The 15212-nt window shown below is 35.1% G+C and overlaps 1 protein-coding gene and 2 long non-coding RNA genes across 3 annotated transcripts; 2 read left to right on the top strand and 1 right to left on the bottom strand.

The window, feature by feature from the left end:
* The first annotated feature begins 2111 nt into the window (after window positions 1-2111).
* prr18 (proline rich 18) lies at window positions 2112-3786 on the top strand. Its single transcript, XM_055170614.2, has one exon. The coding sequence runs from the start codon at window positions 2245-2247 to the stop codon at window positions 2992-2994; it is 750 nt and encodes a 249-aa protein (XP_055026589.1). The 5' UTR covers window positions 2112-2244; the 3' UTR covers window positions 2995-3786.
* Window positions 3787-4111: 325 nt separating this feature from the next.
* On the top strand, window positions 4112-14377 carry LOC141368779 (uncharacterized). The gene is made up of 4 exons (XR_012372037.1): window positions 4112-4283; window positions 4723-4823; window positions 12743-12880; window positions 14222-14377. It is a non-coding gene; the product is annotated as an uncharacterized lncRNA (long non-coding RNA).
* LOC141368859 (uncharacterized) lies at window positions 7609-9404 on the bottom strand. Its single transcript, XR_012372286.1, has 4 exons — window positions 9151-9404; window positions 9031-9069; window positions 8769-8856; window positions 7609-8650 (listed from the first exon to the last, which is right to left on the bottom strand). It is a non-coding gene; the product is annotated as an uncharacterized lncRNA (long non-coding RNA).
* Window positions 14378-15212: the final 835 nt, after the last annotated feature.

The following is a 15212-nucleotide window of genomic DNA, read 5'->3' as shown; positions in this document are numbered from 1 at the left end:
ATTATCACACAAGTCAAAGATTAGCAAATACAGATAAATCGGATTTTGACTTGAAACAGTGTCTCTAATGATATTCAGCAGACGATCAGTCGATATCGCATGTGAAAATTAGCATCTGTCTTTGTGTGCTGTTTAACAGTGCGATAAGCTTATTGATTATTTTTTTCATCACATTGAGCCTGAAACACTTCTCAGTGGCTGGATGCAGTAGCAGCTGTCGCTGTGAAATTATGAATAGTTGGAAAAGAGGACGACAAATCAATAACAAAGAATGCAGCTTGTCTTTAACCTTGTCTGTGCTTTGCCAAGGTCGCCTAGGAGAAAATATAGACAGTCAGCCAAGCAAGCACCATTAGCTGGATCTGAATAATGAAGCTGCATTCCAGTACACTACTGTTTTGAGAGATGAACAACTCAAATCTCAGTATCTGAATATTAAACACTTAAAAACAAACAGACTTGATTGGTATTTTTGTCTTGTTTTCATTACAAATATCTAAAACTTCTTAAATAAAGATGCATTTTCTTGATGCGCAAGATGACCTAAGAAAATAAGTCTAGTTTTTAGACAAAAAACAAACAAACATAAATTTAAGTTAATTTCTGCTTAAAAGCAGCAAAAAAATCTGCCAATGGGATCTTAAACTTTATTTCTTACACTGCAAAAAATGATTTTCAAGAAAACAATTTCTTAGTATTGTTTTTAGTAAAAATATCTAAACATTCTTAAATTAAGATCCTTTTTCTTGATGAGCAAAACGAACTAAGAAAATAAGTCTAGTTTTTTTAGACAAAAAACAAACATAAAATTTAAGTTAAATTCTGCTTAAAAGCAGCAAAAAAACAAAAAAAAACTGCCAATGGGGATCTTGAAATGTATTTCTTACACTGCAAAAAATTATTTTCAAGAAAAACAATTCTTAGTATTTTTTGTCTTGTTTTCAGTAAAAATATCTAAAAATTCTTAAATTAAGATGTTTTTTTCTTGATGAGCAAAACGACCCAAGAAAATAAGTCTAGTTTTTAGACAAATATATCAAATTTTGTGCATAAAACAAGCAAATAATAATAATAATAATAATAATCTGCCAATGGGGTAAGCAAAAAATCTTGGAACATTTTTCTGAAACACTAAAATCAAGAAAAATTCTTGAAAAATGTAACCCATTGGCAGATTTTTTTGCTTGTTTAATGCACAAAATCACTTAAATTTGATATTTTTTGTCTAAAAACTAGACTAGATTTTCTTTTTCCGGGTGGATCATCAAGACTATTGGTCCTCCTAGTTGTCAATCAGGAGTGTTGTGCAATTGCATTTTTTAAAAAAAGTGGTGAAGGCGTTTCTTTTCTAAAATTCGAGAAAATCCTCCGCTACACATTTTATGTTTGTTTGTTTTGTTTGTTTTTTGTCTAAAAACTAGACTTGTTTTCTTAGGTAATTTGCTCATCAAGAAAATACATCTTGTTTAAGATTTTTATACTGAAAACTAAACAAAAATACTAACTAAGAAGTCATTTTTTGCAGTGCACTTAAGACATTTTCGAAGTAATATCAAATTCATTGGGTTGGAATTTATTTCAGTTCAAATTTATATATGTATAGCGCTTTTCACAATTGGTCATTGTTACAATGGAATAGAAACAATAAAAATGACAGAAAAAACAAGAAATAAAAGCATGGGCTCAACCCAAACTCTTGAGTCAACCTGACCTAAAATCACCAGCAAGCACAAAGCAACACATTTGTCTCTCTCTGTCAACTAATACCTCCAAGCCAATCAACCCAATATCTCAAGGTTGTTCTTTAACGTATGCTGGGTTGTTTTAACCCATTGCTGGGTTAGATATAAAAATGTTCTTGGTTAATGTACCCATCGGCTGGTTTTGCCACAATGATAGCCCAGCATTTTAAGAGTTTATCAACAGTAGGCTTTGTAAAGTTTTGATTTAATTCATTTAATATTGTTTAATGCCTTAACATTCATATGTTTTAGATGTGCCATGCAGTATGGTGCCACCTGACCTGGGAATTTGTGAGCATGCCTTTGTTGTTTTTACCTTTACACGGTAACCACGCCCCTTCCGTTAGAAACTACATAAAGCTTGCAGTTGCCCCGCCCCTTGTCAGTCTAGCAGTGAGATGTGTGGCGCGATGGACTGCAGCGTCTGACACCCAAAGATTCAGTCGAATGGACTTATTTTCAGCCCATTTACGCACCGAACTCGTTATTTTACTCGTTGAAAATGCCTTTCCCACCGATAAACCTTCACTCACGGATATCCTCGCCAAGAAAGGAGCTATTCAGGAAAAAGAAGAGCAGAGATAACGTCGCGCCGCCTCAGAGGACGGGAGACGACAGGGAGTCGGAACAGAATAAGCTGGAATCACCGTGGCCATCGGCACATTTAAAACCGCACGGGCGAAATAAGTCCACCCGAATCCCTCCCGATCCCGAGACGGACAGCAAACATACGTGGTTGAGCGTTCCCAAACCCTTGGCTACCTCATGCGAAAGCGTCCCGCGATCCAGTTCTGGTGAATCAAGCCATAAATATTCCTCCAGGACGTCTCTAGCGAAAGAAGAAGGCGAGCAAGAGATCCACTTCTCCCTCAGCCTGACGCCCGAAGCCATCCTGGTCATCCAGAAGCGCAACCTGGAGAAGCAGATGATGGCCAAGCAACAGAAGTGCTGCGCGTCCGCGGACCTGAGACACCGCCGGGTTTTTCCGTCCAGACGGGCTCAGAGCAGCTCCAATAATAAAAGCACCGGGCCTGTTGCCAAACTGGAAGGTGCCAACGATATCAGCACCATTGTGAAGATCTCCCTCCTCAATGATCAGCATAAATACGATGATGTGGAGTACGAGGAGGAGGATGGAGACGTGGACGAGACCGTCATGAGGAAATGTAAAGAGTGGCTGAAAGGCGTAGAAAGCGCTGCTGCGTTTGGGAAAGTTGATAAATTGTCATCGTTGCCTCATCTGAAAAGTTGATAACATCCTGGAATGCTTCATTCGTCAAGGTCCAGACTTCAGTCCAGATGTTATGTCTCAACACAAAGTCACCTTTAAAAAAACGATGACCTCCAATGCGGCGTTCGCAAAGAACGCGTGCCAAAACGCGGCGGTATCGATGCGCGTTTGGATAAAGATGAACTGATTTAACTTGAAACGCTGGTTCTTTAAATGTTTTTTTCGGGTGTATGGTTTCATAAAGAATCTTTAACATCCACAGAACCGTTTAGTTGTAAAAAGGTTCTTGTAGTGGATAAAGGTTCTTCATAAAAAGGTAAGAAAGAAGTGATTTTTTAAGGAACCCCTTTAGCGTATTTATTATCAAGTGCGCATCTGAACGCAAGAATGTGCCCACATGCGTCACCTTTCTTATGGACTGCAATGTTTTAGTTGATCACTCAGAGAAATTTTGCAGGATACCTTTACACATGGACAGAAATGGTAGAGTTTTGCACATTGCTATTGTTTTCATTCTTAATGGACTGAATGGGAAAGGAGTCGCTTCAAACTGTGGAGAAATAACGGATTGGGGAAATGGAAACAGTCTTTATTTTGTGCCAGAAAACAATTAGCTATTTAAGACGAGCTTGTCTTGGAATTGACACTTCATTTTTTTAACTTAATGAAAGTGTGTATTATGGACTTAAGGGCGTGTCTGATTAAACCATCTGTACAGTATTTATTTGGAAATGTTGGGGTGTGTTTATATGCTGTTTGTTGTTTCAAGTCATTTTTAAGGGTTATGATAATAAAATCGAAAATGACTGTTAATTTGTTTTCTTTCAAACGTAAACCAAAAGATATATGTGAATTGAATTTGAGCAATATCAAGTATTCTGGCATTCAAATATTAAGAAAAAGAAAACATTGCCAGATAGCCTACAACAAAATGAACATTTGTAAAAAAGTCCAGGTCCAGTGTCTGACTTTTATCTGTTGCTGCTCTGTTATTAGTTGTGTAAGGAGAGATCTTTCTCATGAGTTGTCCTAATGTTAGGTTAACAACCGCACAACAGAAAGGAGACTGAAGTGAATGGGCTGAGTCACGTCAAAAACACTGAGGTCGTTGAAAGAAAGAGGCCGGTTTGCTCAAGCCCTTAAACACAGCAGATCTGAGGTCAGTTAAATAGCTGACACTGTGGGAACGAGCTTTACCGCCACACAGCAAAAGAGTAACACAAATTTACAATGAAATCTTAAAACTTTTAAACAGTTGTGTATAAGGCGCATGGAATTTACGCAATTTAATATATAATACGCATCTGCTGGTAAGTCTTTATTTTGATGTTTATTGTCTAAGTAATCTTATATAAATTGTCAGTAACTCTGATGAAATTTGAGTAAAGTTTATTCTACCTGGCAATGAACAAGCTACTTCTAAGGCATTTAGTAGTTAATATTTCAGTGTTTTTTAAACGTATTTTGCATAATGAGTTATTAAACTAACCTGAACAAAAACTGAACAATACTAACATTAATGAAGTTTAATAAATGAGGTAAAACTATATTACTCATTGTTGGTTGGTTATTTAATGTGTGAAGTGTTACCAGAATTTCAAGTTTAAACCAATGTTATTACAGTCGTTTATTGTGCTTGTGTACATTTTTTACATTTTACAAAAACATTTATATGTTTAAATAAGGTAAGATAATTTAAGTAAACTGTTATAAAGAGAGTAAAGTAAACTACCCATTTACATCTAATAGTTCACTGATCTGATATGGCACTGAAGACTGAAGATGCTCATCATGTCAGCATATTTCCACCCATCCTGGAATGTTACCTGTCATCACAGTGTCCCAAAAAGGTGTGTAGCCTTGTTAAAACATACCTTAACCCAGTTCATTATAATAATAAACTATCAGACATCATTCAGTTCTTTACAGTTTTCTTCTCTTTAATATTAATTAACACAGTGTTTTTTCAGTCACCATCAGTGTATTCTGTGGTAAAGTTACTGGAAAACCATACTACAAAAATATTTTATGAGTAAAACAACATAATATACACTACAGTTCAGAAGTTTTTAATTGATTATATATATGTTTATATTTGTATTTTTTCCACATTTTAGAATAATAGTAAACACATCCAAAAATTTGGAATAACACAAATATAACTATGTCAATTATTCTGAGACAAAATCATTTAAAAAACAACACCATCATCTTGACTTTAGTGTAGTCATCATTTCCCTTGGCATTTTTTTGGCATTAAAACTATTGTATAGTTTGCATTAAATAGAAGTTCACATTTATTCAAAGTCATCCATTACATTTTTTTTCTAGTTTTCCAATAAACAAAAATTGAAAAATCGCTTTTCACTCAGAGTTCATGTATTTTTAAGATCCATCTGCAAAAATTACTGCCTGGATTCAAAGAACTGTTTAATAATCTTTCATCATCACCAGGACCTTATAAAATCCCATTCATTTGTGTTCTTATCCTCTGTATGGCTAAATTGGTGACCATGGTTACAACTAGCAACACTCTCCTCTGGTTAACTTAACAAGTCCTTTTCATGAACAAAAACTCTTTGTTCTTTAGCTTTCATTAGCAGATTCTGTCCTCTGTACCCAGACTTCAATGTCCTCGTGTTTGATTGTTGACTCAGGGGGTTGTTAATGTGGGAACATGAACATTTTTGACTAATTAAATTGTGCATGGGATCTATTTAACTTTTTTCTTGACATTATGCCATATTTTTTATCCAGCATGATGCTGTTCAGCTCAGATTAAGGCAATAGTTTGGATTCACAGTGGCAAACATATATGTTGCTTAAGCCAAATCTTCTCTGACCTCCTCAGTTTTATGTGCCCCTTGGTCTCACTCATTGCTGTGGAAACAAAAATACTGCCTGCCTCCAATAGCCTTTGTGAATGACTACAAAGCATCTACTTACTAAATAGGCCTGTTAAATGTGAGAATGTGGCCAATTAGGAGGCCTCTGTACCTCTACAAAAGAAGGGCATCCTGCTCTTGTGCTTTTGAAATGTCAGTGTCATGTTGCAATGACCAGAAAGGCCAAGACTTGGCTTGGTAGATGCTGTACACTGTCAGAAAAAGGTACAAAAGCTGGGATGGTACCCTGATATGTACTATTTAGTTATGTTAAAAATGTACTAATATTCACTTTTTAGGTGTACACCAAAGTTACAGCTATTGGAGAGATAAGCATTTTTCACTAAGAACCATATATTTTCAAAATTATCATCAATATATTAGTATTAAACACATGCTTGTTGCATCTTTAGCTGAAATCAGACCAGGGGCGGCGTTTGCGTATGGCAGGGTATGGCAGTTGCCATACCCTAGCATTCAGACAAAATACCAGAAATCAACAGGCTATAATGATGCTCATTAAAAATAATGTTAAATATTTTTAGTAAAACATATCTGAACATTGGTACATCACTAATATGGATAATTTACGCGTGTGCTCAACTTCATGCTATAATACAGGAACCGACATGTGGATGACATCAACGTGCCGCGAGAGCGGTTTGAAAGCAAACTCTTCCGATGATTTCTCGCCTCACCCTCGCGGTACTTTGATGTCATCAACCTGTCGTTCTTGCAGCGCAGCTTGAATTGTGCAGGAGGTTTCATGATGACCGCTGTTGTTATCATCTTTATTTTCGCATGAACTCCTTTTTTTGTTTTAACATTTAAACAGACTCACGGTTCTCCCCCACACTTGCGCAATGCATATTGCATACATTATTCCAGAAGTAAAATGATTTGTTCTCTGTGGATAAATAAACATGTTCTCTACACTGGGAAATTGTAGCGCAGTCGAAGTGAATTGTATTAATTATTTTCGCGCATTTTTGAATATGGCGACTTGTGGAATAAAAACTGCACGACTACAAAAGGTAAGACTTGTTTTTGCATTTAGCCCTGTTTTACTAAGAGTTTTATTTAGTGTTTTAGTCTTTTGGTTAGCTGGCTGGGTTAACTACGTGTGCTTTATCACATCATTTATTGTGTTTTTATAAGTGTTTATTGGCGGCTGTCATGACAAGATTTGTGAAGGGATGTTACAGTATGTTTTGATATGATCTTGTTTTAGTTTATCTGTTGCTGGAGTTGGACTTAGTTAAGAATGACAACTTGAAAAGCATTTTAAACAACCATGATTTCTATTTTTGTTTTTTATTTGTATTGCTTCCATTTTGTTGTCAGTAAGTGTACATCCGTGCAATCATAGTATGATTTTATACAGGTTGGTGGAGTATGTACACATATGGATATAATGTGATTTCATGGATTCATTTTTTGAATGGCGTTCTTGTACGAAGAATTTTTGCCATACCCTACACTCTTAAGAAAAATGGTTCTATATAGTACCAAATAAGGGTTCTTCAGCTTGTAACAATAGCAGCACCCTTTCTGGTACTATATAGAACCCTTTTTTAGATGGTTCTATATAGAACCTTGCCTTGAAAAAGTGCTAAATAGAACCTCAGTGGTGCTATAAAGAACCCTTTCATTTATCAGCAGTCAGGAGGATTATTTTTTATTTGTTTTTACTTATTTATTGCACTTTATAAGGTTTAACCGTTTAAAAACAGAATTGCAAGACTTCAGAACATACTTTTATTTTCACTTTTTCATTACATGAGGTGTCATACAATAATAAATATGTGCATTAAAATCACAATCAGAATAAATATATGAATTATTATGCAAATATAACAAATCACTACTCAAATAAGATATGGATGTTAAATAAACGGCTTCAATATTAAATAAATTAACAATAAAATTGGGCAATTAAAATAATTTTAAATAGACAACAATTACATGAAATCAATAAAATCATGACATGCAACATCAAAACATGCAAATGATAATAAATCCTGAATATTAACATATTATTGACATTACATTCAGATGTATACATTTTAGCACAAACAGATCGATGACATAGAATACAAATGAATGGGATGTTTATAATGCATTATTAACTGTAAAAATAAAAGTCAATAGGATTGTGTCAATCTTTGTAGAATCTCACCAAAAAAGTCCATATTATTTTCTTTACGGGATCATCCAATACTCCATCCAATGTTCTTTGTTTTGTTCCAATAATACTGAACATTTAGTCAGATAAGAGTAAGATAAGAAATGGTCTGCTGTTGTCATGTTGATCTTGAGACGCAGGCTGTGATTAACACAGATCTCCATCACCTGGTCATCAGTATGTTGACCTGTTATAAAAGAAATAAAGTACATCAAAAACACACAAAACCTCAATTTACAAAATGTTTAAACGGTAAATATTATTATTTTAATGCCAGGATTGAAAGTAACATGCATACATCACCTTTAAAAATAGAATGTGTCTCTCGTATCAAGCGTTCATATGCACTGCCTTCACTCCCAGCAAGATTACCTCACATATGAAAACTCTGAAATATCAATAAAAAAACTAAACACATGTTGTACCACATACTTCTGATAATTAGTTTAATAAACTTAATGTACAATACACATGTATATGCTTTATAACACTTTAACAAATCATTATCCTAAGTCATTGTTAAAGTAGAGTCCCCTAAATATATCATTTAAAACAATATGAAGCTTACCTGTTATAAATGGAATGAAGCTTACAGTATAAAGTTGACCTGTTATAAACGATATAAAGTACAATAAGAACACACAAAACTTCAATTTTCAAAATGTTTTTAACAGTAAATAACTATTATTTTAATGTCAGTATTGAAAGAAACATGCATACATCACCTTTAAATACAGTATGTGTCTCTCATAATATCAAGCGTTCATATGCACTGCCTTCACTCCCAGCAAGATGACCTCACATATAAAAACTCTGAAATATCAATAAAAAAACTAAACACATGTTGTACCACATTCTTTTCATAATTAGTTTAATAAACTTAATGTAAAATATACATGTATATGCTTCGGAACACTTTAACAAATCATTATCCTAAGTCATTGTTAAAGCAGAGTCTCCTATCATTTAAAACAATATGAAGCTTACCTGCTTTAAAGGGAATGAAGCTTTCAGTATAAAGTTTACCTGTTATAAAATAAATAAATTACAATAAGAACACACAAAAAATGTTTTTAACAGTAAATGATGATTATTTTTCTCTCTTACCTGTTTGTGATGTTAGTCTGCAGGCGGTTCAGCAGGACTGATGATTCAGGGCTTTTACAGGTGAAATTAATCAGGAGGCAGCTTGAAAATAACTGACTAAATTTAAAATCAAAAAAGGAGGGAAATAAAGAACCCTTTTGCCAAGACAAAGAACCATTTCAGCAAAAAATGGTTCTTCAGTAAGCTATGGTTCTATATAGAACCTTTACCATCGTTTCAGAACCTTTGAAGAACCTTTTTTCTTAAGAGTGTAGGTTTTTGTGAAACGCCGCCACTGAATCAGACTAAAACTGTTTTTAAAGCTAACATGTATGCTCATCATATAGAGTAATAAGTCCTTAGAAGTCTATAGTTTTTGGGACTGTGCACCGTTTGTTGTGCCAAGAGCCAATCCATGTTCCTGTAACTGACAAAGTTATTGGTCATGTGACATTTACTGTACAGCATTTGATTGGCTCGGATGAAAAATTGGGTTGAATTGAGTGTCGAGCACAAGCAGTGATGCCAGCATCCCAGTCACATACTGCAGGAGCTGCTGAACAACTGCCATTATAATGAATAGGAATACTAATGGATAGGTATTATAAACCATCAGACTTGTCTTATCCAATATGGTGATGGACACATTTTCATTTCTTTACAAGTGCTGTCTCCTATATTGTTGCACTCAGAGAATGTGAAACCTTGAAAGTCTCTTCTCCAAGTTCTTGCTAAAAAGCTTTAAAACACAATTGGTGACATTTACATCAAAATCTAAGGGAGAAATGCATTTTATACATATAATTAAAATACATTGATTAAAGAGGAAAGCTAATGAAAAATGCTTTATTCCGTTGAATGCTTTATTCTGATGGGTGTTGTTTATTTTTCTGTAAAACACACGCCTGACCTATCAAATGTCTTAAAAATAGGCACCAGAGCGATGTTTGTGGTAACCGTGCATGGTAAAAGCAGAATAATTGACTTTGGTCCTTTGAATTATTTCCTAAAATAATGCACACTCCGCTTTGCGTCGTGCCACATTACCATCTTGGGTGTGCATTATTTTCTTATAATTCAACGGCTCGTCGTCAATTATTCCTTACTTAAACATTATTCTGTATCCATAGGACACCAGCTGAATACAGTCTGAGAATTTCCAAACTATGCAAGTCATTCAGTACAAGTGAAATTTTAACCAGCTTGCAACTGTCAACTTTTGCAGAGCATTCCTGAGTCATTGGTGCACATAGAGTTGTGTAACAATGAGTGCTTGGCATTATAAGTGTTACACAACAAGTGTTAGAAGAAGAGACTTATCTGTCATGTATTTAGGTGTTGATGAATAACAGCTTTATGAAGTGGGTTTCTTGGCAACTAAGCAAGGATTGACAGACAGACAGCTGTCACTTTTAATACTTTATGATGTACTTTACAGGTTAAGTGAAATTTTTAAAATGTCTAAATCATAGCTCAATTTTAGCTTTAATTGTTTGAGCCATTTTGAAGCTGTTGCAAAATGTCATTAAATGCACAACTGTTGCTGAACATTTAGGCAGCGGCTATACAAATAGAGTTAGATACTATTTAAAGGAACAGTATGTAGGATTGTGGCCAAAACTGGTATTGCAATCACACAACTGGTGGCCGATACACAACATGACAACATAAACATCAGTTGAGGGCTGCAACTCCACTTTTTAAATGAAAATATCACTGTCGTCAGTGATATAAGTATTTGAAATAAAAATGATTAATTGATGTCTAGTGACATATCAGGGCCATCTTATGATTAATTGATATAAATTTCTTACATACTGTTCCTTTAAATTTAAAGTCACACTGCGGAACTTTTTGGCCACTAGGGGGCGCTAGACATGTATTTTTCACGCCTAGCGCCACAGCACTGTCGCAAAGGAAAAGAACAGGCCAACCTTAAAACTAAAAACTAAACCTTTAAAACGCTAAACGATCGAGAGAAACGCAGTCATGTTACAACTTTCTGATGAGGAACTCGTCGTGGCAGAAGCCATTTCTCAATCTGAAGGTTGCAGCCTCCGTATGTCGTATTTCTAAGCTGCATACATCATCAAGACTGCCTTATTTCAGAATATTAACAATTATAAAGTTGACTATTATACTTAGTTAATCGTACATTTTTGCAGTATGCTTATGACTTGCGAATGTAATGCTCAGTTTACCTTAATAAACCAGGCTTGATGACGTATGCAGCCTGCATATTTGACCTCCGAAACCCTAAGTTTTAAAGTACGAGTAAAAGCGATACAGACCCCGTCAGGCTATAGTAGACATGTCATTCAACCTATTTAAAGTCGATGTACTATCACAAGGGTCTTGAAAATGTATTATGAAGGTTGAAAAATTACATGGTGACGCTTTAAGTGAAAATGGCATATTTTCTTATCGATAGATGCTATTTATACTAAGTAAAAATATAGAGATATTTTTTATTTGCATTGCAATATCACTGTTTTTTTTTTAAAAAAGATATCTATTTACAGGTGAAAATAAGTTTTAATTAATAAATAAAATGATAAAATTATTTAAATGATCAATAAGTCTAAATACACTCTTAAATGAATGTGTTAAATCTAGTGTGTTGTACTTGTACAACTTAACACATCTCTGTGTTATTTTTGGAATAACACACTTTGTGTTGTTTTAACACATCTTGTGTTGTCCATTTCATTTATTTAAGCTCACATTCTACACGAAATGACACACAATGTGTTAAAAAGTTTAACACAAAACAATGTGTTAAAATGAACACATCCTTTCTTAGAGTGTAGTTAGATGCTACCTATATTGGCAGATACTATTTGCACCTCAGTATTTTTGTAGATTAACAGAATGCAATAAAAACATAGAGTGTAAATGATTAAAAATATTACATTGATGCTTTATTATTGGGAGAATAAAAGCCCTCTCTACACCAATCCCTAACCCTAACCAATGAATACATGTATTCTTAAGAAACACTCTTTGAGCACTTTCTTTCTACTTTCAAACATTTTCCTAATTTTTATTAAAAATAAAAGTCTTTTTGATGTGATAGGAAAAGAGGAAAAAGCGAGGGCCGCACAATTCAAACAAGTGACATCGGGTCAAAAGCCAGTCCCTCGAATCACACGCTCTACTGTATACCACTGAAGCTGATGATTTCAGCGGGTCTTTTTTAAACTTTAATGCTCCAACCAGACATTATTGGGCAGAGACAGTGTAAATAGTGTTTATTACATTGCATCCTACAGTTTTTAAATGAATCTAAAATATGTATTTGATCCAACCATGAATTGAAACAACCTAGCATTTTGGTTGCTACAATCCCCATAGGATATTGTTAACACTTATCATTTATTATAATTTATCCTTTGTTTGTATTGTATTAATGTGCAGTGTTTTTTTTTACAGTTGTCTCCTAATGGACTTTGAGTCTGAACATACAGTTTAAGTTAAAGTGCTCTTGTGTCTTATCCCCTCAGTGATTTTGCTCTCTCTCTCTCTCTCTCTCTCTCTCTCTCTCTCTCTCTCTCTCTCTCTCTCTCTCTCTCTCTCTCTCTCTCTATGTCTCTCTCTCTCTCTTTATCAAAAGAGAGCCAATCCAGTTGAATTTCACAGGCAGAGGAGACATCACAGCTGCAGCAGACTGGGGCAGGTGGTCATGTCGAGAGCTGATGCAGTCGATTCTGATCAAGTGCTTGAAAACAAACAAAAAGCCCTTCTAGATCAGGTACTGTCATTATTCATATTGCATTGCCATCTTAAAGGGATAGTTCACCCAAAAATAAAAATTCTGTCATCATTTTCTCACCCTCATGTTGTTCTAAACCTGTAAGAGTGTTTTTCTCTGATGAACACAAAAGACAATATTTTGATAAATGATGTTAAGCACCAGTGGCGGCCGGTGATTTCTTTTTTCAAGGGTGCTCGATTTTAAGTTCATCACAACATGTATGTAGCCCGTCATGTGTGTGGTTCATAATTTCAAAATATGTGTTCTGCACGTCCAGTTAATTTTATGTGCATAACGTGTCTTGTCAAAATAAGTGCCTGCTGCAAACGCGTCTAAAGGGTTTATGATAACAGAGACGCTCACGTTTGCCAGATACAGTACTTGCATAATCTCATGCGCAATCAGAGTTTAGTGTTAAGGGAGTGTCTTGTGTGTATTTTGTGAACATGAGCGTCTCTTTTATCATAAACGCTTTTGACGCGTGTGCAGCAGGCACTTATTTTGACAAAACACGTGATGCACACGGTTCACATGACTCAACAAACATATATTTTGAAAACGCAGGCAACACACATGACACCCCGAACACTTATTTTGAATTTGCGCCCCTCAGATGAGCAGTCACGCCACTGGTAAGCACACAGTAACCATTGACTTTCATAGTAGGAAAATATTATGGAAGTATTTAATAAATGATGAAGAAGATATTTGATAAATGATGGTAAGCACACAGTTGACGGTACCCATTGAATTCCATCGTAATTGTTTTTCCTACTATGGAAGTCAATGGACACAATCAGCTGCTTGCCATCATTTATCCAAATATCTTCTTTCGTGTTCATTTAGAAAAACGAAATGCATACAGGTTTAGTACAACATGAGGATGAGAAAATTATTACAGAATTTTAATTTTTAAAAAGTAAACTGTCCCTTTAACTGAACATACTGCTAGTGCAACACAAAACCTGATTAAAACAGTTGTGATCAGTCACTGATGGATTGAAAAACTAACATAAAAGCCAAAACAAAGGCCCAGTGGCAACACTGTCGCCAAAATACTAAATGTCACATGGACCAATATTAAATGTAACATAATTAAGTCTCACTTAAGTAGCCTATAGGGACAGGTGCCACAGCGGGGGCATTAGTTTTTTAAGGAAAAATACAGCATAATAAAATGGTTTGCAGTTGAATTATTTACTCAAATTAATTTAAATGAGAAGTTGTGTTTTCTGTAAGTGACACAGTCAGTTTCACGGATTCCCTTCCTTTTCATGAATTTCATTTTCTTTTGTGTAAGCGTTTGCTTTTACTCGTACTCTGTTTCTTGCCCTCCAGCGCCATCTAGAGACTTACTACAGAATCCACCGGTTGAAAGACGTGCTTTCACATCAATACGCTACACTACTCGAAGAAAAAGTCCAAAAACAAAGGCAAGAGATGAAGTCCCATCACACAAATGATTCAAAAACTACACAAAGATACAAAGAACAGGTTTGTCTTTTGAACTCATTATTGATCTACACATAAAGAGAAACTAATGAAGAGCGTAATTCCTGCTTTTTACCAGTAGATGGCAGTGCAACGAAATAAACGTATGCTTATTACAACACGTATGCAATTCAAGTTATAAATGCGTCTTTCATTCTCTGTCTGTCATCATTAAAGGTTCAGTAAGAAATAATTTTTTTCTCTGTGAATGTTATTCCATGTATATAAGGTAAACATGTGGTAGCTTTCCACTTTCTCTACTGTATGTATGAGACTGCCAAGCACAGGCACCCGACACATGCATACACATCCTGTGTCAAAGTGACAAACAAATCGTCCACATGACTGGATGGCAGCTATTAACATTTCAAAGTTAACAGTTCCTTCTATCAGAGGATGACAGGAAGTCTCTGTGTTGAAATATTCATGACTCTTTGACTTCAACTGTATGTTAAATATACAACACTGACTGTATGTTTTCTTACAGTATGTGGCTGTGCATGATATGGTACAGACTCAGATAGAGGCTTTTCTTTAATATCTCAGCGATCTCTCTTATCAGACGGAGAGCAAGCTGAGACCTTTGCTTGAATCTCTGTCCTCTCAGATTTTCTTCCAGAAGAAAAAACACCTCAAACTGTTCCCAGATCATGTCTGCCCTCCAAGACCAAGATATAAAGCTATACCATCCATAGACTTTAAATTTTGACAAAGCAGCTGCAAAAATCAGTATTAAATAGGAGTGCCATATAAACGTCTCCAAAATGACTCTGTATATGCGATGTCAATTACAGTCTAGTGTTATTCATGATATAGTATTTCTCTGTCTTCCAGTGAT

Source organism: Misgurnus anguillicaudatus, chromosome 11 (genome assembly GCF_027580225.2).
Source record: "Misgurnus anguillicaudatus chromosome 11, ASM2758022v2, whole genome shotgun sequence".
Taxonomy (NCBI): Eukaryota; Metazoa; Chordata; class Actinopteri; order Cypriniformes; family Cobitidae; genus Misgurnus; species Misgurnus anguillicaudatus.
The sequence above is the reverse complement of the archived record's forward strand: the minus strand, read 5'-3'. Positions and strand labels throughout refer to the sequence as shown.